The 26,060-nt window shown below is 44.3% G+C and overlaps 1 protein-coding gene and 1 long non-coding RNA gene across 4 annotated transcripts in view; one reads left to right on the plus strand and one right to left on the minus strand.

Moving 5' to 3' along the window:
• LOC141085416 (uncharacterized) overlaps positions 1–26,060 on the plus strand; it is a 213,887-nt gene that overhangs the window by 40,423 nt on the left and 147,404 nt on the right. The gene's annotated exons all lie outside the window — the stretch shown is intronic.
• The window catches only part of LOC141085413 (cell adhesion molecule CEACAM1-like), a 122,000-nt gene that overhangs the window by 10,356 nt on the left and 85,584 nt on the right, over positions 1–26,060 (minus strand). For 2 of the 3 annotated variants that reach the window (XM_073570767.1, XM_073570766.1), the window contains exon 9: positions 13,180–13,257. The exons of the other annotated variant lie outside the window; for it this stretch is intronic. In XM_073570767.1, the coding sequence (XP_073426868.1) occupies positions 13,180–13,257 (78 nt within the window). The remainder of the gene's footprint in view (positions 1–13,179; positions 13,258–26,060) is intronic. 3 annotated transcript variants of the gene reach the window in all.

Genomic DNA, 26,060 nt, shown 5'->3' on the forward strand with positions numbered 1-26,060 from the left:
GACTAAAAATTAGATCTTTGAGTGTAGTGTGGGCTCTTCGGATTCTTCCGGATTATCAGCGACCAAAGGGGCGGCAAATTTTTCGACCGCCCCGGGCGCCACAAACAGTTGCTACGCCACTGGCTGGTTGTCATAGTGCTGGATGAGGGTAAGTTTTTGTGTCGGGTCAGGAGCAGTTTACAGGGTGGATGTAGCAGAGCCAAGTGTGTATGAAGTGTATGGAGCGCAGCCGTGTGTGTACAAGGTGTGCGCAGCGTAGCCACATGTGTATAAGGTGGGCGGAGAGGAGCCGTGTGTGTACGAGGTGTACGGAGCGGAGATGTGCGTGTATTTTGGCATGAGGGGGCCCCATTGGAAAGTTCGCACCGGGGCCCATAACTTTGTAGTTACGTCACTGTATTCCAATCTGAGACCTGTTAATTAAACTGTACTTAGTTCATGGATCAACCACTTTAGGCTTGTTTCCATATGAAAAAGTTCATCATTATATTTGATGATAAGGAAAAACTTCCTCAATTGTAGACATTTTTTTTTTTAAAGAGATAGTAACCCCTTAACCCCCAAGGGTGGTTTGCACGTTCATGACCGGGCCAATTTTTACAATTCTAACCACTGGCCCTTTATGAGGTCATAACTTTGAAACCCTTCCATGGATCCCGGTGATTCTGACAATGTTTTCTCGTGACATATTGTGCTTCATGTTAGTGGTAAAATTTCATTCATATAACTTGCGTTTATTTGTGAAAAAAACAGTAATTTGGCGAAAATTTTGAAAATTTCACAATTTTCCAACTTTGAATTTTTATGCCCTTAAATCACAGAGATACGGCACACAAAAAACTAACATTTCCCACATGTTTACTTTACATCAGCACAATTTTGGAACCCCAATTTTTTTTTTCTTAGGAAGTTATAAGGGTTAAAAGTTGATCAGCGATTTCTCATTTTTGCAACACCATTTTATTTTTACGGACCACATCACATTTGAAGCCACTTTGAGGGGTCTATATGATAGAAAATACCCAAAAGTGACACCATTCTAAAAACTGCACCCCTCAAGCAGGGCCGCCATCAGGGCATGACAGCCCTTACAAGTGTATGGGGCCCCAGTGATTAGGGGGGGCCCGCCTGCCCGGCGCCCGAGCATACTGGCAGCCCCAGCTCTGTCTGCTGTGTGCACACAGGACCTGTGATGAGGTCACAAGAGGGGAGGAGTCTGGTGTCACATGATCAGGGCCTTGGACGTATTCAGGACTCTGCTGTGCTTGTTGTCGTGTACTGCTGGATGAAAGTTTCTGTGCGGGGACCCCGGTGATTAGGGGGGGCCCGGTGCCGCCCGGCGCCCGAGAACAATGGCAGCCCGGTCCACGCTCGGCCCGGGCCCCCCTACATTTTGTTCAGGCTCCTCCAGCTCCGTCTGCTTTGTGCGCACAGGACCTGTGATGAGGTTACAGGAGGGGTGGAGTCAGGGGTCACATGATCAGGGGCCTCATGTCTGCAGGACTCTGCTGTGCTGGTTGCCATGGTGTACTGCTGGATGAGGTAAAGTTTCTGTGTGGGTTCAGGAGGGGTTTACAGGGTGGATGTAGCAGAGCTGTGTGTGTACTTCGTGTATGGAGCGGAGCCGTGCGTGTACGAGGAGTACGGAGCCGAGCCGTGCGTGTACGAGGAGTACGGAGCGGAGCCATGCGTGTACGAGGAGTACAGAGAAGAGCCGTGTGTGTACGAGGTGTACGGAGCGGAGCCGTGTGTACGAGGTGTACGGAGAGGAGCCGTGTGTGTACGAGGTGTACGGAGCGGAGCCGCGTGTGTACGAGGTGTACGGAGAGGAGCCGTGTGTATGAGGTGTACGGAGCGGAGCCGTGCGTGTACGAGGAGTACGGAGCGGAGCCATGCGTGTACGAGGAGTACGGAGAAGAGCCTTGTGTGTACGAGGTGTACGGAGCGGAGCCGTGTGTACGAGGTGTACGGAGAGGAGCCGTGTGTGTACGAGGTGTACGGAGCGGAGCCGTGTGTACGAGGTGTACGGAGCGGTTCTCAGTCCACTCTGTGCCATTTTTAGGGTCAGGGCTCTTTTGCAGGGTTTTGACAGAACAGATTTGTGATGGTAATGTAACATAAAGCGCAGTCCTGGGACCATTAGATAATTATAAATATGCATTACTATTCCTCCAGGAAATGTGTGAGGAAATACAAATGAGTGGGAGATTCCCACTCAAATGCGCATTTTAAAATCCACAGTGTGTCACTTGTATGTGAAAAGATCCACACGTGTCACATGATTTTGTTGAGGAAAGTCCACATTGAATGTGCTGCTCGTGCGCTTACTCTTAGGGCTGACCCTCACTACAGGTCTAGTGCTGAACATTGGGGATTTTCCAGTTCCCCTATGTCAATGTCATTCAGGTAAATTGATCTGATTGGCAGTTCACTATCAGATCTGTATCAGTGGGGACATATTAGTCAGGGACATGGCAGCCCCTCCATTCTCATCTTGTCATCTTTGACTGCTGGGACCTCGGATACCAGTGTCAGTGCTGATCACTGGCGATTTGTTAGCACAGTCCATGTCTACAGAAGCATGTCTGGTCTGAAGTGCTGATATCTGCGATCTCATGTTTTGGGGTGCACATACACCTTACATAGCTGGCAGCCAAAAGCCCTTTTCTGAGAAGTTGGGGTCCTAAAGCCATGTTTGAATGGAGCATGAGGGATTTTGTGTGACTATCACCCATAGGCTGTGCCAGCGCACCACGTGGTGGGACCGGGCTGGGAGCAGAAGATGGTGACCGTGGACGGCAGCGGGACCGTGGATGGCGAGGCACAGACAGTAGGCACTGGCAGACCAGTCATGAGGCGGCGAGCGAGCAGGGTGAGTAGACTGTCTGTCTCTGACTCTCTCCGACGGTGGCATGGCGGCGGTGCCCAAAGACCCATGACGGGAGGGGGAACAGAATCTGGGGGTCTCATGGGGGGTACAATTATATTGACTTAATATGTGACCAACCTAATATAAGGTACTGCCTTTGCCACCTTGCTGGAGTATGTTAGAGTTAGATGGGCACTGACTCAGTATCATCTGGTCATTGTCTGAAGATGGATGTACAATAATGGTTAAAAAAAGTTACCAAATGTTTAATAGGTTAGAGTAGAGTAGGGCCCTGTCAATAGAGTCTACCTTGTCATGGTGGCAGGCTTAAAAAATCTTTTGGTCAAAACTAAAGCTGATGGCTATGTATGTGATATGGTGTTGATGTGAGATTGGTGAGGGTGTGGTGTAGAAGTGAAGTTTTTCCAAGAAAGGGCGGAGGGATTTTGGAAGGTTCGCGTGGTGGAGGAGGAGCTAGGGTGGTGGCGGAGCTGGGGGGTGGAGCCTGGGCGGAGTCTCAAGGGGGGCCCCATAAATTTTGCCAGTATGGGGCCCCGAAATTCCTAGTGGCAGCCCTGCCCTCAAGGTGCTCAAAACCACATTCAAGAAGCTTATTAACCCTTCAGGTGCTTCACAGGAATTTTTTGAATATTTAAAAAAAAAAATGAACATTTAACTTTTTTTCACAAAAAAAAAAACTTCAGGTTCAATTTTTTTATTTTACCAAGGGTAACAGGAGAAGTTGGACTGCAAAAGTTATTGTGCAGTTTGTCCTGAGTACGCTGATACCTGATATGTGGGGGGGGACCACTGTTTCGGCGCATGGCAGAGCTCAGAAGGGAAGGAGCCAGGGCTGTGGAGTCGGTAAGCCACAGTTGCGACTCCGACTCCTGGATTTTATCAGGCTCCGACTCCGACTCCTTCATATATGGCCAATTCATAACAACAAATTTACTGTTGTAAAATATTAAACATCGTGCTTATTCAGTTTCTCACCATCATATAAGTAATCAGACCACTTAGAGCAAAAACTACATTTATTAGAATACAATTAGAATATAGCAAATAACTTTTATAAACTTTTCTAAACTGTAAGTAAATATGCAATAAACACTTTTATGCAGTTAATAAGAAGAAATCTATAAATTTGTCCTCAGAAAAAGTATTGCCTCTGTCAGATCCTCCTTCATGGATGCCCTCAAATCTGATCTAATTATTTTGAGAGCAGAGAACAACCTCTCTACACAAACTTGTGTTGGTGGCAAAGCAGTAACCACTCGGGCAACATCTCTGACAATGTCAGGATACAGAGGAATCGCTTGTTGCACTGTTATTTTTGATGAACGGTCAAATTTCTCAATTTCTTTTAGTGCACATGAAAAATTCTGCTGAAATGTACTGGCTGTGTTCCTTGATGGGGATGACTCTTCTTCTATGCGGGAACGCTTTGCACGGTCCTTGTAATCCAAATATTTTTTGAAATTAAATTCTTCATCAGTTGATGATGAGGGTGAAGATGTGACAGGACGACCAAATTCTTCTTGTTCCTCCTGACTGTTCTGCAACCCTTTCATCCTTACTGCTATTTCAAACAGAGCTTCTTTTCCTTTACTTAGCTGTTGATCATCTAGAAGAATCCGATGCATTGGGTCTACATAAACAGCTGCCAAAAGAATGTTATTTTGTAATAGTAGCTCCTCTCTCCGTTTCATTGATGTAGCAATGCCACTTGCAATTAACCCTCCTCTTTGGGACAGGCGAAACATCAGGTTCTTCCACTCCTTTAAGAAAATACCTGGAGTTAAGTCCTCTGCTTGTAATTTTTTAGTCACTGTAAATGGGTGCTCTAGCAATTTTTCCAGCTCAGTCACCTGATTCCACTGACTTTCATTTAGCATCAGTTGAGGGTTAGCCATGTCTACAAGAAAGGTTTTCAGTTCAACCAAGCGCTGAATCATTAAGTAAGTACTGCCCCATCGTGTGGCTTGATCAATAATTGCCCCTTTTCCAGCACGTCTCTTCAAAATTGAGTCAACTTTAGGGGTTCTGGCAACAGTAGCCAATTTTCTCACCTTGCCAATCAGTGCAGCAGCATGTCCTTCTTGCAGACTGTCTCTTATAGCCAGCTGTAGCGTATGCACAACACAGCGCATGTGATGAATGAAAGAACATATTGACACAGTTTCAACAAGATCATCTAAACTATCATGTTGCTGTTCATCTGAAGCAACTTCAGTTTGCTCCTCAATTACAATACTGTGTTCCTCTATTTCAAACATTTCTGTGTCTGTGGACCCAGAATGTTCTTCTAGCTGCTGGTCACCATCATTACTCTCATTCATTAGCTTAATAGTACTTATCATATTTGAAGCATTGTCAGTTACGACAGAAAGAACTTGCTCTTTTTTAAGTTCATAGTCTTGCAGAACCTTTTACACCAAGACCTGGAGAAACTCACTGGTGTGATGAGCTTTGGTGTCTTTTACTGCCAATGTCTTGGTAACTATTTCATTTTTGTCACAAACAAATCGGACATTGATGGCAAAATAGTTCACTCTGTGACGTGTGCAGGCATCCATTTTAAGAAACAGAAAGCGTCCCTTGAGAGTTTTTTTAAGTTCTTCCTTTTGTTTAAAAGCTTCTTCGATTACTAATTTTCTAATACTCTCTCTCTCTCCAGAGAAACACCAAGCTTGCGGGCCATTTCCCCATTCAGACACATAAAAGCTGGTCGTGAAAATAATGAAATAGGCACACTATCCTTTACAACAAGCTCTATGATCTGTTTTTTAAATGTATCTACTGTGATCGTCACAGTAACTTTGTCACTGACAAAATATCTTGCAACTGATGGCTGCAAAGTTCTCTGCTCCTTTGTTTGGCTGGAAGAGCTGGGCACTGGTTCATTGGTTTGGATGCAGTCTTTCTCATCCACTGCTTTCAGTACTTCTGGATGAAAGCGCTGTAAATGTCTCTTTAGATTAGAAGCTCTGGTAGGAGCATTTTTATCTTTGCCTGAATATGCACTCATCTTGGCTTCACAGCATTTGTTTTCATCTGGATCATTTGTCATACACTGACACACATAATGTTTTCTATCTTGAGTGATGGTGAAATGTTCAAATACAGCTGATTTAATGTGATGCTTCTTTGACATTCTCAGGTTTTTAATTCTGCATTCACAATCCAAATGACAATTGTTTTTCCTAAAAACAATTGTACAAAATTATTGCCAGGTCGTACAACTGATATAGTGGTCAGTAATACTGTTATTATTCCTCATGTACTCACAGTTAACTGATGCAAAGTTTGTTGAAAGGATAATACTTCTTACAGTCTTCCTCTTCTGAGTAGCAGGCAGCTGTGAGATGCTTGGAAGACGCACACCTAGTATGATCTAGTCTAGAGGAGGAGCTTTACTACTAAGAATTTGCAACACATTTTCACTTTCAGTTTCATACATTGTAAGTAGGGGGGTTGGGGCAGCATGAGGTTAACCAAGTATAAGATTAGATAAGGGCAGTGGAGAACAGTGACACACAAGAAGTAAGAAATGTCTCTATCTCCAGCAGAACTGCTTATCACTGTTGTTCATAGTTTGATAGAACATATATATTTGAGTAACATTTATAAAATTCATATGAAAGTTCAATTATGAAATATTAATACATTTTTTTTAAAGCTGGAGTCGGTACATTTCTACCGACTCCGACTCCAACCAAAACTAACTCCGACTCCGACTCCACGACTCCGACTCCGACTCCACAGCCCTGTAAGGAGCGCCGTCTGACTTTTTCAATGCAAAATTGGCTAGAATTCAGATCGGACGCCATGTCACGTTTGGAGAGCCCCTAATGTACTTAAACAGTGGAAACTCCCCACAAATGACCCCATTTTGGAAACTAGACCCCCCCAAGGAACTTATCTAGATATGTGGTGAGAACTTTGAACCAACAAGGGCTTCACAGAAGTTTATAACGTAGAACGGTACAATTAAAAAATCATATTTTTTTCCACAAAAATGATCTTTTCACCGCCAATTTTTCCCAAGGGTAACAGGACCCTAAAAGTTATTGTGCAATTTGTCCTGAGTACGCTGATACCCCATATGTGGGTGTAAACGACTATTTGGGCGCATGGCAGAGCTCAGAAGGGAAGCAGCGCCATTTGACTTTTTTGGCTGGAATTGCAATTGGAAAACCCCTGATGTACCAAAACAGTGGAAACCCCCCACAAATGACACCATTTTGGAAACTAGACCCCCCCAAGGAACTTATCTAGATGTGTGGTGAGAACTTTGAACCCCCAAGGGCTTCACAGAAGTTTATAACGTACAGCCGTACAATTAAAAAATCATATTTTTTCCACAAAAATGATCTTTTCACCCTCAATTCTTATTTTTCCAAGGGTAACAGGACCCTAAAAGTTATTGTGCAATTTGTCCTGAGTACGCTGATACCCCACATGTGGGGTTAAACCACTATTTGGGCGCATGGCAGAGCTCGGAAGGGAAGCAGCGCCATTTGACGTTTTTGGCTGGAATTGAGATCGGACACCATGTCGCGTTTGGAAAGCCCCTGATGTACCAAAACAGTGAAAACCTCCCACAAATTACACCATTTTGGAAGCTAGACCCCCCCCCAAGGAACTTATCTAGATGTGTGGTGAGCACTTTGAACCCCCCAGTGCTTCACAGAAGTTTATAACGCCCGGGCGTGAAAATAAAAAAATCGTATTTTTTCCACAAGAATGATCTTTTAGTCACCAATTTTTTTATTTTCCCAAGGGTAACAGGAGAAAAGTTGTTGTCCAATTTGTCCTGAGTACGCTGATACCCCATATGTGGGAGAAATCTACTGTATGGGCACACGTCGGGGCTCGGAAGGGAAGTAGTGACGTTTAGGAATGCAGACTTTGATGGAATGGTCTGCGGGTGTCATGTTGCTTTTGGAGAGCCCCTGATGTACCTAAACAGTGGAAACCCCCCACAAATGACCCCATTTTGGAAACTAGACCCCCTAAGGAACTTATCTAGATGTGTGGTGAGCACTTTGAACCCCCCAGTGTTTCACAGAAGTTTATAATGCCCGGGCGTGAAAATAAAAAAAACATTTTTTTCCACAAAAATGATATTTTTGCCCCCAATTTTTTATTTTCCTAAGGGTAACAGGAGAAATTGGACCCCAAAAGTTGTTTTGGTTTTGCAATTTGTCCTGAGTAGGCTGATACCCTATATGTGGGGGTAAAACACTGTTTGGGCGCATGGCAGAGCTTGGAAGGGAAGGAGCACCATTTGACTTTTTCAACGCAGAATTGGCTGGAATTGAGATCAGACGCCATGTTGCATTTGGAGAGCACCTGATGTGCCCAAACAGTGGAAACCCCCCCAATTCTAACTCCAACCCCAACCCCAACACACCCCTAACCCTATTCTCAGCCCTAGCCCTAACCCTAATGGGAAAACGGAAATAAATTCATTTTTTAAAATTTATTATTTTTCCCTAACTAAGGGGGTGATAACGGGGGGTTTTGATTTGCTATTTATGGCGGTTTTTATTTTTGGCAGCTGTCACACGCTAAGGCTGTGTGCACACGCTGCGGATTCCGCTGCGTTTCCGCAGCGGTTTTGGCCGCTGCGGACACGCAGCAGTTTTAGCTGCGGTGTACAGTACCATTCATTTGAATGGAAAAAAAAAAATGCTGTGCCGACGCTGCGGAAAAAAACGCGCGGATTTGCTGCGGTTTTGAATCCGCAGAAAGAATTGCATGTCAATTCTTTCTGCGGAAACCGCTGCGGGTTCCTATCTCCACCATTGTGGAGATAGTGAATCCGCAGGACCAAACCGCAGGCAAAACCACAGATAATCCGCAGGTCTTTTGACCTGCGGATCATCTGCGGTTTTTGCAAAATCCGTGCGGATTAATCCGCAGCGGAATCCGCAGCGTGTGCACACAGCCTACAAGACGCTTTTTATTGTAAAAATAGTTTTTGCATCACCACATATTGAGAGCTATAATTTTTCCATATTTTGACCCACCGAGTCATGTGAGGTCTTATTTTTTGCGGGACGAGTTGATGTTTTTATTGGTACCATTTTCGGGAAAGTGACATCTTTTGATCGCTTTTTATTCCGATTTTTGGGACGCAGAATGAACAAAAGCCAGCGTTTCATGAATTTCTTTTGGGGGGTGCGTTTACACCGTTCCCCGTGCGGTAAAATTGATAAAGCCCTTTTATTCTTCGGGTCAGTACGGTTACAGCGATACCTCATTTAGGTTTTTTTTAAGTTTTGGCGGTTTTATGCAATGAAAACAATTTTATATAAAAAATAATTATTTTTGCATCGCTTTATTCTGCGAGCTGTAACTTTTTTTATTTTTTCACTGATAATGCTGTATAGCGGCTCGTTTTTTGCGGGACAAGATGACGTTTTCAGTGGTACTATGCATATTTATATGCGTGTTTTTGATCGTGCATTATTGCACTTTTTGTTCGGCGGTATGATAATAAATTATTTTTTGCTTCGTTTTTTATTTTTATTTTTTAAGGGGTTCACTAAAGGGGTTAACTAATGGGACCCTTTTGTAGGGCGGGTCGTTACGGACGCAGCGATACCAAATATGTGTACTTTTATTGTTATTTTTTTTTATTATTTCCAAAAAATGAATTTATTAGGGAATATATACACTCACTGGCCACTTTATTAGGTACACCATGCTAGTAAGGGGTTGGACCCCCTTTTGCCTTCAGAACTGCCTCAATTCTTCGTGGCAGAGATTCAACAAGGTGCTGGAAGCATTCCTCAGAGATTTTGGACCATATTGACATGATGGCATCACACAGTTGGCGCAGATTTGTCGGCTGCACATCCCTGATGCGAATCTCCCGTTCCACCACATCCCAAAGATGCTCTATTGGATTGAGATCTGGTGACTGAGGAGGCCATTTGAGTACAGTGAACTCATTGTCATGTTCAAGAAACCAATCTGAGATGATTCGAGCTTTATGACATGGCGCATTATCCTGCTGAAAGTAGCCATCAGATGTTGGGTACATTGTGGTCATAAAGGGATGGACATGGTCAGCAACAATACTCAGGTAGGCTGTGGCGTTGCAACGATGCTCAATTGGTACCAAGGGGCCCAAAGAGTGCCAAGAAAAAATTCCCCACACCATGACACCACCACCACCAGCCTGAACCGTTGATACAAGGCAGGATGGATCCATGCTTTCATGTTGTTTACGCCAAATTCTGACCCTACCATCCGAATGTCGCAGCAGAAATCGAGACTCATCAGACCAGGCAACGTTTTTCCAATCTTCTACTGTCCAATTTCGATGAGCTTGTGCAAATTGTAGCCTCAGTTTCCTGTTCTTAGCTGAGAGGAGTGGTACCCAGTGTGGTCTTCTGCTGCTGTAGCCCATCTGCCTCAAAGTTCGACGCACTGTGCGTTCAGAGATGCTCTTCTGCCTACCTTGGTTGTAACGGGTGGCAATTTGAGTCACTGTTGCCTTTCTATCAGCTCGAACCAGTCTGCCCATTCTCCTCTGACCTCTGGCATCAACAAGGCATTTCCGGCCACAGAACTGCCGCTCACTGGATTTTTTTCTTTTTCGGACCATTCTCTGTAAACCCTAGAGATGGTTGTGCGTGAAAATCCCAGTAGATCAGCAGTTTCTGAAATACTCAGACCAGCCCTTCTGGCACCAACAATCATGCCACGTTCAAAGGCACTCAAATCACCTTTCTTCCCCATACTGATGCTCGGTTTGAACTGCAGGAGATTGTCTTGACCATGTCTACATGCCTAAATGCACTGAGTTGCCGCCATGTGATTGGCTGATTAGAAATTAAGTCTTAACACACAGTTGGACAGGTGTACCTAATAAAGTGGCCAGTGAGTGTATATATTTTTTTAAATTTATTTAGCAATTGGGCGCCGCTGATCGCTGTGACGTACTATCCCGTCCCTGGGACTTAAGTCCCAGGGCACATGGACGGGATAGTACGTCACATGACAGAAAGGGGTTAAGGTCGGCCCACGACTTTGTATAATCTTTACATTTTGGTTCCTCTGTGTGTTTGAGTTTGAAATCCCTGCACTAGATGGTGTCCTCAATGTATATAATGGTGTACTCATAGGACAAAGAAAAGAAGAATCAGGCAACTTTAAGAAAAACTTCAACTTGGCCTATTATTCTGCTCAGTATAGAGGTTCCCATTTGCGACATTTATGGCACATCGATAGGATTAGATATACAGTATTTGTGTCCAACTGATCTCTAGAAATGAAAGCATCTATCTTCACACCATGATGATCAAGTTGAAGAGGAGTTGTATGGAGTATGTCCTGAGGCTGTTAGGAATGGCGGAACGCACTAAATAAATAAATAATAAAGTGCGTTTGCCGCCCGGGGTCCACCGTGCAGTAGGTGTTAAAACCGCTGCTAGACAATGGCAGACGCGCTATATGGTGGTATAATGCGCACAGGTTCAACGTCACCCGATGTGCGCAGAGCGGACTCTGTTAACTCACGGAGGCGCTGTAACATAAACACTGAGCCTGTTAGACTCACAAGTCTCAGCAAAATTACACGCACGGTATCAGGTCACAGGACACTGTCCAAGACAGGGGAAGGTGTCCGTCTAGACCTACCGTGCTTGCGGCGTCGCTAATGCGGACGCCGGTAAGTGCTGGTGAATGCAGCGCATCAACAAACACTGCCGCTGATCGACAGTGCCCGGTAGCAGGTGCACTGTCGGACGCTAGGACTGAGGTGCGGTGTGCACAGTGGCCAATGACTAGCCACTGACTGGCGCTGACTCTTCTTCTAGTTCCCTATCCACATGCGTAATATCAGAGGGAGGGGAATGTTAATAAGTCAGTCACCAGAATCATAAATCCATCACCATTCACACATCTAGCAAGTAAGGTCTATACTAGCGCATGGCCAAGCGGCCATGTGTACCTTTTAAAGTCGTGCGGGACCTTCCAGATCTCTGAGATGAACCAATGAGATCAGGAGAAGGACCTGAGCACGTGACTCCCGATCTCGAATGGGAGATCGTCTCGTGAGCATGCTCAGTAGAGCGGCGGAGGGACTTAGCCTCTGGAGCGATTTGCTGCTGAGCAGTCTGCATTGCTATTGCTGACCCAAAGGGGGCAGCAACAGCCAGACCCATAGAGCAGGTCTGAGCAGAGCATTTGTGACGCTGTGATTGCTGCGCAATCTCCTCTGCGGTCGATAATTGATGAGAGACCGCAGAATGTGAGGCTCTGTATTCCTGCTGAGCTGCCGCAGGAACCTTACGCCTAACAGAGGCTCTATACATTTCTTACTCTAGAAATGTTACTCCAACTGGAGTAACATTTCTGGCTAGGTGCACGGAAGCAAACACTACTGATAGGGTGCAGTTTATTCATTAAGTGACATTCTCCCCCTAATAGGAATCTGTCAACAAGGTTTAACCATGTAATCTGACAGCAGCATGATGTAAGAGGAGAGACCCTAATTACAGCAATGTGACACTGACTAGGCTGTGTGCTGCCATTTCAATGGAATCAGTGTTTTATCAGCAGAAAATTATCACAACAGGACTAAGTATCTTGTGCCTCCTGATCCAACCACCCCCACTTCTGATTGACAGATTTCTGTCACTATACATTGTACACAGAAAGCTGCCAATCGTTGTGATCACAACAGAAAACCATAGCATAGAGTGCCAAAGTAAAATACAATTTATTTAAACAGAGTTTAAAATACATTCACAATAAAACTGTCCAAGGTAGACGGCATTCCAAGCAGGGAAGACCATCCCAGCTTAATACTATTCAGTGCCAAAAGTGCTAATATAGTATAATGTACTTAGAGCCTAAAGTGACTAGTGCAGGATAGAGGGATAGAATGTTCCCAAAGTATAAGGCTCATAATAAAGCAACTGTAAAAAGCACTTACATGAGTGGAGAGTCTGCATGCGGCGTCCCCGCCTCCCCAACGCACGTTTTGCTCCTTCGCCAGGAGGCATCACGCTTATATTAGCACTTTTGGCACTGGATAGTATTAAGCTGGGATGGTCTTCTCTGCTTGGAATGCAGTCTACCTGACTCTGACCCTCTGACCGAGGGTCTAAGAGGAAAAGTTTCTCCTTGTGGTGATTGCCAAATTGGTGTAAGGAGACATACAGGCCATGCAATGCTCCTCTAGAATTTTAGATATGCGGCTCGGCACTCTTGTCAAGGAGAAATATTCAAGGAATCATAGTTTACTTTTTTTGCACATTTTTTTTTTTACTGTAAAGAAATCTTACTGTTAGATGCCGTGATAATGTAACGTCATACGGTAAGGAAGGCTGTGAAGGATTAGACTGAGGCGCGGGAACTGGTGCCTGAGGATAAAATAAATATGAAACCTATGTTTATGCATGGAAAGTTTGTCATCAATCAATGTCCTGAGGTGAAACTATCAAAATGACACATCTGGTCACCATTTTTCTAGATTCATCATAGTCACCTAGCCTCTCACTTATCATTGTGGCTGCAGCCCTCTGCTGGTCCTCTACTGGCTTCTTAAGATACTCAATCCACTCCAGTTTGCCCCACATTTTTCACTCTCCGCCGGTGCCGCCTATGCTGCAACACATGTTATGAGGTCATAATGTCATAGGGAAGCACATCATGACATCAGAATCCACTCTGAGACCTTGCCAGCCTGGGAAACGATGGCAAAGAGTAAAGAGGAGTCTGGCACTTGAGCAGAACGGGTGACTTCAGAAACCATTGTAGGACCAGCAGAGAGCTGTGGTTGCAGAGATACGTGATAAATACTTTTGTGGAAAAAGCCTAAGATTTTTTTTTCCAATTGTTTTTTAGGTCTTGCCAGTAAATGTCATACTCATTAGATCACATGTGTCAAACTCTGGCCCTCAAGTTAAATCTGGCCTGCAGGATGAGTTTGTTTGGTGCTCATAGGCGGGCGGGTGCGCGAGTATAATTAACCTTCGGGTCCCCCGCACGGCATCGCACTCTCACTTATAGATACAATTAAAAGCAATGATAGAGAAGGGAGCGTCAGCTGATGTTCCTTCCCTCTCCCATCATTCCCCTCTGTGTCTGACATCTCAGCGCAGTGGGTGCGTGGACGTCATTACAATGCGCCGACTGTACCGAGATGTGCAAAGGATCTGAAGACATCATAAAGAGATCAGAGTAGCAGGGAACAGGCAGAGGAGAGTATTTTTTTCAATGTGTAGCCATTATACTGTATGGAGCACTATATGGGGCCATTATACTGTATAGAACACTATGTGGGGTCATTATACTGTATAAGAACACTATGTGGGGTCATTATACTGTATGGAGCACTATGTTGGGCCAATATACTGTATAGATCACTATGTGGGGCCTTTATACTTTATGAAGCAATTATACTATATGGAGCACTATGTAAGACCATTATACTGTATGAAGCACTATGTGGGGTCATTATACTGTATGGAGCTCTATGTGGGGCCAATATACTGTGAAGAGCACTATGTTGGGTCATTATATTGTATGGAGCTATTATATTGTATGGAGCACTATGAGAGACCGTTATACTGTATGGAGCACCATGTTGGGCCATTATACTGTATGGAGTATTATGTGGGGCCATTATACTGTATGCAGCACTATGAGGGTCCATTATACTGTATGGGGTAACGTGGGGCCATTATGCTGTATGCAGCACTATGTGAGGCCATTATACTGTATGCCGCACTATGTGGGGCCATTATGCTATATTGAGCATTTTATTGTGGCCATTAAACTGTATGGAGTAATATGTAGGCCCATTATACTGTATGGATCACAATGTGGGGCTATTGTACAGGTTGAAAATCAGTGCAGGGCCCCCGTTATATTGTATGGTGCACTGTGTGGGGCTATTATACTTTATGGAGCACTTTTTGTGGCCATTATACAGTATGGAGGGCTGTGTGGGGATTACAGTTGGAGAATCACACCGTGATGGGGTCACCATTTTTTATCGACGGGATTTAAGGAGGCGAGGTAAAGTATGATCATCATACTGAGCGTGTGGAGGGTACTTTGAAGGAATTCAATGTGGTGGTGTTACGCTGCAGCTATGCAGTTAACTGCAAACTCCACTAGATGGCAATAGAGTGGAAGGATAGTAACCAGTCTGCAAGAGCAGACCTGCAGTGCTGCAGTGAAGCCACCACTAGGTGGCACCAGAATAGTAAAACAAGCCGAGTCAAAACCTAGACCATCACGCAGTACCAAGGGAAAAAGCAAGCACAGAGTCAGTGGAGAGCTAAAGGGTCAATACCAGACAAAAGGCAGAAGTACCAGGGACAAGATGCAAAGGTAAGTCAGAGGCAAAACTGAGTCAAACACTGGGAAATCCAAAAGCAATCGGGAAACACTAAGACGGGACGGGCAGAGAGGGAGGAACAGACACGGGCAAGGTCAGAAAGCTCAGCAGGACAAATCAGGGTACTACCAGAGTCAGATACTGCCTGGATGTCTTCCTGGAGCGTAACAATATTGTATCTTACAGTTATTAGATTCTTTAGAAGGACTAGATTTGGGGATTTATTCTGACGGCATATAGGCTGAACTGGATGGACAAATGTCTTTATTCGGCCTTGCTAACTATGTTACTCTTACTCACGCCATAGGCAGAAAATATAACTGACATGGCCTGCAGGATTCAGCAGGAAGAAATTGCAAACCTGAACCCAAAATGAGGCCAGGCAAAGTTAACCCTTGACATGATCAGCCCAGGAAAAGGGCAGACAGGACTCAAAACCCGGACTGGATCATGACAGGTGGTATCATACTGTGTTTCGGGGGCACTTTTGTTGGCATCATACTTTATTATCTATATTATTCAAGGTTTTTATCCCTCGTTATTACACATTTAAACTAGGCCAATGGATCATATGCTTTTGACATAACCTATTATTCCAATATTTTATTCAATATTTTATTAAACTGTACATAATTCAAGGATCAGCCACTTTCGGTTTGTTTCCATATGAAAAAGTTCATCATTATATTTGATGATAAGGAAAAACTTCCTCAATTGTAGACATTTTTTTTTTTTTAAAGAAATATTAAGGTCGGCCCACGACTTTGTACAATCTTTACATTTTGGTTCCTCTGTGTGTTTGAGTTTGAAATCCCTGCACTAGATGGTGTCCTCAATGTATATAATGGTGTACTCATAGCGCAAAGAAAAGAAGAATCTGGCAACGTTAAGAAAAACTTCAACTTGGCCTATTATTCTGCTCAGTATAGAGGTTCCCATTTGCGACATTTATGGCACATCGATAGGATTAGCCCCTTATGACCGCCGATACGCCTTTTAAGGGCAGTAGCTAAGGGTGCTTAAATCACAGCGCCGTTAATTCAAGGTGCTGTGGAGAAATTGAAGAGCGCCCCCCCAGTGTCGGATTTTCTCCAGGGTCTCTGTTGCCGGGGGTAGCCGAGATCCCAGAGAACATGAATCAGGTCGGTTTTTACCAACCCCGCTTTTGCGATCGCTGTTATTAACAGTATAACGGCGACCACAAAAAAAAAAAAAAGCCGCGATTTTGCATGTAATTTCTCTCTCCTCTGATCGCACATTAGAGGAGAGAGAAATAGGGTCCCCGATCCCCCCGGTACCTCCTGGTGGTCCTGGGTCCCCTCCCAATGGTTCTGCGTCTTGGTCCCAGGAGAAAATGGCGAGCGCAGATTTGATTCATTCATTTAACAGGTACATTTTGATCACTGTGATAAACCCTATCACAGTTATCAAAATAAAAAAAATAGTAAATACCCCCCCGTTTATCACCCCCTTAGTTAGGTAAATATAATAAAATAAAGAAAATAAATTTATTTTCATTTTTCCATTAGGGTTAGGATTAGAATTAGGTTTAGGGTTTAGAATTATGGTTAGGGATGGGATTATTGTTAGGGATGGGATTATTGTTAGGGGTGTGTTGGGGTTAGGGATGGAGCTAGAATTGAGGGGTTTCCACTATTTACCAACTTTGGGGGTATAATTTCTCCTGTTACCATTGGGAAAATAAAAAAATTGGGGGCTAAAAAATCACTTGTGGAAAAAAAAATGATTTTTTTATTTTCACGGCTCTGCATTATAAACGTCTGAAGCACTTGGGGGTTCAAAGTGCTCACCACACATCTAGATATGCTCCATGGGGGCTCCGTTTCCCAAAATGGGTTCACTTGTGGGGGGTTTCTACTGTTTAGGCACATCAGGGGCTCTGCAAACGCAACATGACGCCCGCAGAATATTCCATCAAAGTCTGCATTCCAAAATGGCGCTCATTCCCTTCCGAGCTCTCCCATGTGCCCAAACAGTTGTTCCCCCCACATATGGGGTATCAGCGTACTCAGGACAAATTGCACAACAACTTTTGTCGTCCAATTTCTCCTGTTACCCTTGGGAGGAAAATAAAAAAAAAATAGCGAGCTAAAAAATAATTTTTGAGGATAAAAAATGATTTTTTATTTTCACGTCTCTGGGTTTATAAACTTCTGTGAAGCACTTGGGGGTTCAAAGTGTTCACTATACATCTAGATAAGCTCCTTGGGGTGTCTAGTTTCCAAAATGGGGTTACTTGTGTTTTTCACTGTTTAGGCATGTCAGGGGCTCTCCAAAAGTGACATGGCATCCAATCTGAATTCCAGCCAATTCTGCATTGAAAAAGTCAAACGGTGCTCCTTCCCTTCTGAGCACTGCCGTGCGCCCAAACAGTGGTTTATCCCCACATATGGGGTATGGGTGTACTGAGGACAAATTGCACAACGACTTTGGGGGTCTAATTTCTCCTGTTACCCTTGTAAAAATAAAAATTTTGGGGTGAAAAGATCATTTTTGTGGAAAAAAAAATATTTTTTATTTTCACGGCTCTACATTATAAACTTCTGTGAAGCACTTGGAGGTTCAAAGTGCTCACCACACATCTAGAGAAGTTCCTTACGGGGTCTAGTTTCCAAAATGGGGTCACTTGTTGGGGGTTTCCACTGTTTAGGCACACTAGGAGCTCTCCAAACGCAACATGGAGTCCGATCTCAATTCCAGCCAATTCTGCGTTGAAAAAGTCAAATGACGCTCCTTCCCTTGTGAGCTGTGCGGTGCGCCTAAAAAGTGGGGTATTGGCGTATTCAGGAGAAATTGCACAACAAATTTTGTGGTTCATTTTCTCTTTTAACACTTGTGAAAATAAAAAAAATTGGTTATGAAGTAAATTTTTTGCAAAAAAAAAAGTTAAATGTTGATTTTTTCCTTCCACATTGCTTCAGTTCCTGTGAAGCACGTAAAGGGTTAATAAACTTCTTGAATGTGGTTTTGAGCACCTTGAGGGGTCTAGGTTTTAGAATGGTGTCACGTTTGGGTATTTTCTGTCATATACACCCCTCAAAATGACTTTAAATGTGAGGTGGTCCCTAAAAAAATGGTTTTATAAATTCTGTTGTAAAAATGAGAAATCGCTGGTCAACTTTTAACCCTTATAACTTCCTAACAAAAAAAAAAATTCTTTCCAAAATTGTGCTGATGTAAAGTAGACATGTGGGAAATGTTATTTAACCCCTTCACCCCCAAGGGTGGTTTGCACGTTCATGACCGGGCCAATTTTTACAATTCTGACCACTGTCCCTTTATAAGGTCATAACTCTGGAACGCTTCCATGGATCCCGGTGATTCTGACATTGTTTTCTTGTGACCTATTGCCCTTCATGTTAGTGGTAAAATTTCATTCATATAACTTGCGTTTGTTTGTGAAAAAAACGGAAATTTGGCGAAAATGTTGAAAATTTCGCAATTTTCCAACTTTGAATTTTTATGCCCTTAAATCACAGAGTTACGGCACACAAAAAACTTGATAACTAACATTTCCCACATGTTTACTTTACATCAGCACAATTTGGGAAGCAAGATTTTTTTTGTTAGGAAGTTATAAGGGTTAAAAGTTGACCAGCGATTTCTCATTTTTACAACACCATTTTATTTTTAAGGACCACATCACATTTGAAGCCACTTTGAGGGGTCTATATGATAGAAAATACCCAAAAGTGACACCATTCTAAAAACTGCACCTCTCAAGGTGCTCAAAACCACATTCAAGAAGTTTATTAACCCTTCAGGTGCTTCACAGGAATTTTTTGAATATTTAAAAAAAATGAACATTTAACTTTTTTTCACAAAAAAAATAATTCAGGTTCAATTTTTTTTATTTTACCAAGGGTAACAGGAAAAATTGGACTGGAAAAGTTATTGTGCAATTTGTCCTGAGTACGCTGATACCTGATATGTGGGGGGGAACCACTGTTTCGGCGCATGGCAGAGCTCAGAAGGGAAGGAGCGCCGTTTGACTTTTTCAATGCAAAATTAGCTGGAATTCAGATCGGACGCCATGTCACGTTTGGAGAGCCCCTGATGTACCTAAACAGTGGAAACCCCCCACAAGTGACCCCATTTAGGAAACTAGACCCCCCAAGGAACTTATCTAGATATGTGGTGAGAACTTTGAACCCACAAGGGCTTCACAGAAGTTTATAACGTACAGCGGTACAATTAAAAAATCATATTTTTTCCACAAAAATGATCTTTTCACCCCCAATTTTTATTTTCCCAAGGGTAACAGGACCCTAAAAGTTATTGTGCAATTTGTCCTGAGTACGCTAATACCCCATATGTGGGTGTAAACGACTATTTGTGCGCATGGCAGAGCTCGGAAAGGAAGCAGCGCCATTTGACTTTTTTGGCTGGAATTGAGATCGAACACCATGTCGCGTTTGGAAAGCCCCTGATGTACCTAAACAGTGGAATCCCCCCACAAGTGACCCCATTTTGGAAACTAGACCCCCTAAGGAACTTATCTAGATGTGTGGTGAGCACTTTGAACTCCCCCAGTGCTTCACAGAAGTTTATAACGCCCAGGCGTGAAAATAAAAAAATCGTAATTTTTCCACAAACATGATCATTTAGTTCCCATTTTTTTTATTTTCCGAAGAGTACCAGGAGAAAATGGACCCCAAAAGTTGTTGTCTAATTTGTACTGAGTACACTGATACCCCATATGTGGGAGAAAACTACTGTATGGGCACACGTCGGGACTCGGAAGGGAAGTAGTGACGTTTTGGAATGCAGACTTTGATGAAATGGACTGCAGGTGTCATGTTGCCTTTGGAGAGCCCCTGATGTACCTAAACAGTGGAAACCCCCCAAAAATGACACCATTTTGGAAACTAGACCCCCTAAGGAACTTATCCAGATGTGTGGTGAGCACTTTGAACCCCCAATGGCTTCACAGAAGTTTATAACGCCCGGGCGTGAAAATAAAAAAATTATATTTTTTTCACACAAAAATGATATTTTTGCCCCCAATTTTTTATTTTCCTAAGGGCAGCAGGAGAAATAGGACCCCAAAAGTTGTTTTGCAATTTGTCCTGAGTAGGCTGATACCCCATATGTGGGGGTAAAACACTGTTTGGGCGCATGGCAGAGCTTGGAACGGAAGGAGCACCATTTGACTTTTTCAACGCAGAATTGGCTGGAATTGAGATCAGACGCCATATTGCGTTTGGAGAGCACCTGATGTGCCCAAACAGTGGAAACCCCCCAATTCTAACTCCAACCCTAACCCCAACACGCCCCTAGCCCTAACCCTAGCCCTAGCCTTTACCCTATCCCTAGCCCAATCCCTAATGGGAAAATGGAAATAAATAAATTTTTTTAATTTTATTATTTTTCCCTAACTAAGGGGGTGATAACGGGGGGTTTGATTTACTATTTATAGCGGTTTTTATTTTTGGCAGCTGTCACACGCTAAAAGACGCTTTTTATTGTAAAAATAGTTTTTGCATCACCACATATTGAGAGGTATAATTTTTCCGTATTTTGACCCACTGAGTCGTGTGAGCTGATCGCGCTGATCGCACTAGACGTACTATCCCGTCCATGGGCATAGGGGCCCGGGGCCCATGGATGGGATAGTACGTCTGATGTCAGAAAGGGGTTAATAAGAAATTTGTGTGACATATCGCTGTGATTTAAAGGCATAAAAATTTAAAGTTTGAAAATTGCAAAATTTTCACCATATTTCCATTTTTTTCATAAATAAACACAAGCCATATCGAAGAAATTTTACCACAAACATGAAGTAGAATATGTCACAAATAAAACAATCTCAGAATCACCAGGATCCGTTAAAGCGTTCCAGAGTTATAACCTCATAAAGTGACAGTGGTCAGAATTGAAAAAATTGGCCTGGTCATTAAGCTGCAAAATGGCTGTCACTAAGGGGTTAGATATACAGTATTTGTGTCCAATTGATTGCTAGAAATGAAAGCATCTCTCTTCACACCATGATGATCAAGTTGAAGAGGAGTTGTATGGAGTATGTCCTGAGGCTCTATACAAATACAGAATCAGGCGACTGAGCATAGTCAGCATTCTATTTTCCCAATGTCCAGCCACTGCTCCATACGCCTTCTCAATATGTCATAGAAAATGTACAGATTTTACTCTTTAATACAAAGGTTCTCTCAAAAGACATCATTAGGATCTCCTGCCATAACCATTGCATCAGGGGCGGACACAGACTGTAGTGGGCCCCTGTGCAAGAAAATTTTGCCCCCCACCCCCGCCCTTCATAGGGCAACAAAGTTATTTGTTGTTATCTAATATTGAGGCTATGCAGGGCTGGATATAATATCTGTATAGAATATAATGTAACCCCCCATAGAATATAATGCAGTCCCCCCCATATAGTATAATGCAGGCCCCCCATAGAATATATGGCAACCTCCTCATAGGATATAATGCAGCCCTTTATATAGTATAATGTAGCCCCTCCATAGAATACAATGTAGCCCTCCTCATATAGTATAGTGTAGCCTCCATAGAATATAATAAATATAATACAGCCCCCCTATAGAATATAATGTAACCCCAAATAGAATATAATACAGCCCACCTCCCCATAGAATATAATGTAGCCCCCCATATTATATAACACAGCATGTATAATACAGCCCAACACGGTATAATACAGTCCAGTATGGTATAATACAGCCCAGCATGGCATAATACAGCCCTCATGGTATACAGCCCTCATGGTATATAGCCCCCCCAGAATGGTATAATACAGCCCTGCATGGTATATAGCCACCTCAGAATGGTATAATACAGCCCAGCATGGTATATAGCCCCCCCAGAATGGTATAATACAGCCCAGCATGGTATAATACAGCCCAGCATGGTATAATACAGCCCAGCATGGTATAATACAGCCCAGCATGGTATAATACAGCCCAGCATGGTATATAGCCCCCACAGCATGGTATAATACAGCCCAGTATGGTATATAGCCCCCCCAGCATGGTATATAGCCGACCCAGCATGGTTTAATACAGCCCAGCATGGTATATAGCCCCCCCAGCATGGTATAATACAGCCCAGCATGGTATACTACAGCCCAGCATGGTATATAGCCCCCCAACATGGTATAATACAGCCCAGCATGGTATATAGCCCCCCCAGCATGGTATAATACAACCCAGCATGGTATAATACAGCCCAGCATGGTATATAGCCCCCCCAGCATGGAATAATACAGCCCAGCATGGTATATAGCCTCCCCAGCATGGTATTGTGATGGTGTGATATGTTATGTGGATGTCATTTTTTGTATATTCCTATTTTTAACAATTCCAGTTATTTTCATAGTGTTTTTCTTATTACATTGTAAGTCTACAGCCTCACTGTATCTGTCTCTTGATGACCCCCTGTAGTGCATTAATCCCTAAGGCCTTTTGTTCTCCTCTGGGAGGCAACTTGTTTGACTACCCCTGGACAAGGAAGGGGGTGGGGGGAAGAATGGCAGCTGGACAGGTCAGTTCCGGTATAGACATGATGGTGAAAAGGCTGCATTTCAGAGAGAAGGATCCATTTTTATCCTCTGAATGCTAGAGTTGTGGAATCTCGTTTCCCTGGACATTTTATCTTGATACTGGACTGCATTCTTAATCTGGACTATCTTATCCTTTGTCTGGTGGACTGAATATGGACCTTTTCGTATTTTTGCCTGAATAAAGGTCTTGGAATTGTTCACTCTTCGCTTGCTCTGTTGATTGTGTGATACCAGAGAAGGACCCCGTGACAGTATAATACAGCCCAGTATGGTATATAGCCCCCCCAGCATGGTATAATACAGCCCAGCATGGTATATAGCCCCCCCCCAGCATGGTATAGAGCCTCCCCAGCATGGTATATAGCAACCCCCAGCATGGTATAATACAGCTCAGCATGGTATATGGCACCGCAGCATGGTATAATACAGCCCAGCATGGTATATAGTCCCCCAACATGGTATAATACAGCCCAGCATGGTATATAGCCCAGCCCAGCATGGCATATAGCCCCCCAGCATGGTATAATACAGCCCAGCATGGTATATAGCCCCCCAGCATGGTATAATACAGCCCAGTATGGTATATAGCCCCCCCAGCATGGTATAATACAGCCCAGCATGGTATATAGCCCCCCCCAGAATGGTGTAATACAGCCCAGCATGGTATATAGCCCCACCCAGCATGGTATAATACAGCCCAGCATGGTATATAGCCCCTCCAGCATGGTATAATACAGCCCAGCATGGTATATAGCCCCCCCAGCATGGTATAATACAGCCCAGCATGGTATATAGCCCCCCCAGCATGGTATAATACAGCCCAGCATGGTATATAGCCCCCCAGCATGGTATATAGCCCCCCCAGCATGGTATGTAGCCCCCCAGCATGGTATAACACAGCTCAACATGGTATGTAGCCCCCCAGCATGGTATAATACAGCCCAGCATGGTATATAGCCCCCCCAGCATGGTATAATACAGCCCAGCATGGTATATAGCCCCCCCAGCATGGTACAATACAGCCCAGCATGGTATATAGCCCCCCGCATGGTATAATACAGCCCAGCATGGTATATAGCCCCCCCAGAATGGTATAATACAGCCCAGCATGGTATATAGCCCCCCAGCATGGTACTGTATATAGCTCCCCCCAGTATGGTATATAGCCGACCCAGCATTGTATAATACAGGCCAGCATGGTATAATACAGCCCAGCATGGTATATAGCCCCCCAGCATGGCATAATACAGCCCAGCATGGCATATAGCCCCCCCAGCATGGTATACTCATCCCAGCATAGTATATAGTCCCCCAAGCATGGTATAATACAGCCCAGCATGGTATATAGCCCCCCCAGCATGGTATAATACAGCCCAGCATGGTATATAGCCCCCCAGCATGGTATAATACAGCCCAGTATGGTATATAGCCCCCCCAGCATGGTATAATACAGCCCAGCATGGTATGTAGTCCCCCTAGCATGGTATAGAGCCTCCCCAGCATGGTATATAGCCCCCCCCAGCATGGTATATAGCCCCCCCCAGCATGGTATAATACAGCTCAGCATGGTATATAGCCACCCCAGCATGGTATAATACAGCCCAGCATGGTATATAGTCCCCCCAGCATGGTATAATACAGCCCAGCATGGTATATAGCCCCCCAGCATGGCATAATACAGCCCAGCATGGTATATAGCCCCCCAGTATGGTATAATACAGCCCAGCATGGTATATAGCCCCCCCAGCATGGTATAATACAGCCCAGCATGGTATAATACAGCCCAGCATGGTATAATACAGCCCAGCAAGGTATATAGCCCCCCAGCATGGCATAATACAGCCCAGCATGGTATATAGCCCCCCAGCATGGTATAATACAGCCCAGCATGGTATATAGCCCCCCCAGCATGGTATAATACAGCCCTGCATGGTATATAGCCCCCCCAGCATGGTATAATACAGCCCAGCATGGTATGTAGCCCCACCCAGCATGGTATAATACAGTCCAGCATGGCATATAGCCCCCCCAGCATGGTATATAGCCCCCCCAGCATGGTATATAGCCCCCCCAGCATGGTATAATACAGCCCAGCATGGTATATAGCCCCCCAGCATGGTATATAGCCCCCCAGCATTGTATATAGCCCCCTCAGCATGGTATATAGCCCCCCCAGTATGGTATAATACAGCCCAGCATGGCATATAGTCCCCCCAGCATGGTATACTATAGCCCAGCATAGTATATAGTCCCCCCAGCATGGTATAATACAGCTCAGCATGGTATATAGCCACCCCATCATGGTATAATACAGCCCAGAATGGTATATAGTCCCCCCAGCATGGTATAATACAGCCCAGCATGGTATATAGCCCCTCAGCATGGCATAATACAGCCCAGCATGGTATATAGCCTCCCCAGCATGGCATAATACAGCCCAGCATGGCATATAGTCCCCCCAGCATGGTATACTATAGCCCAGCATAGTATATAGTCCCCCCAGCATGGTATAATACAGCCCAGCATGGTATATAGCCCCCCCAGCATGGTATAATACAGCCCAGCATGGTATATAGCCCCCCCAGCATGGTATAATACAGCCCAGTATGGTATATAGCCCCCCCAGCATGGTATAATACAGCCCAGCATGGTATATAGCCCCCCCAGCATGGTATAGAGCCTCCCCAGCATGGTATATAGCCCCCCAGCATGGCATAATACAGCCCAGCATGGCATATAGCCCCCCCACCATGGTATACTCATCCCAGCATAGTATATAGTCCCCCAAGCATGGTATAATACAGCCCAGCATGGTATATAGCCCCCCCAGCATGGTATAATACAGCCCAGCATGGTATATAGCCCCCCAGCATGGTATAATACAGCCCAGTATGGTATATAGCCCCCCCCAGCATGGTATAATACAGCCCAGCATGGTATGTAGTCCCCCTAGCATGGTATAGAGCCTCCCCAGCATGGTATATAGCCCCCCCCATCATGGTATATAGCCCCCCCCAGCATGGTATAATACAGCTCAGCATGGTATATAGCCACCCCAGCATGGTATAATACAGCCCAGCATGGTATATAGTCCCCCCAGCATGGTATAATACAGCCCAGCATGGTATATAGCCCCCCAGCATGGCATAATACAGCCCAGCATGGTATATAGCCCCCCAGTATGGTATAATACAGCCCAGCATGGTATATAGCCCCCCCAGCATGGTATAATACAGCCCAGCATGGTATATAGCCCCCCCAGC

This window comes from Dendrobates tinctorius, unplaced genomic scaffold (genome assembly GCF_039654945.1).
Source record: "Dendrobates tinctorius isolate UK_male_01 unplaced genomic scaffold, ASM3965494v1 ptg000028l, whole genome shotgun sequence".
In the NCBI taxonomy this organism is placed as follows: domain Eukaryota; kingdom Metazoa; phylum Chordata; class Amphibia; order Anura; family Dendrobatidae; genus Dendrobates; species Dendrobates tinctorius.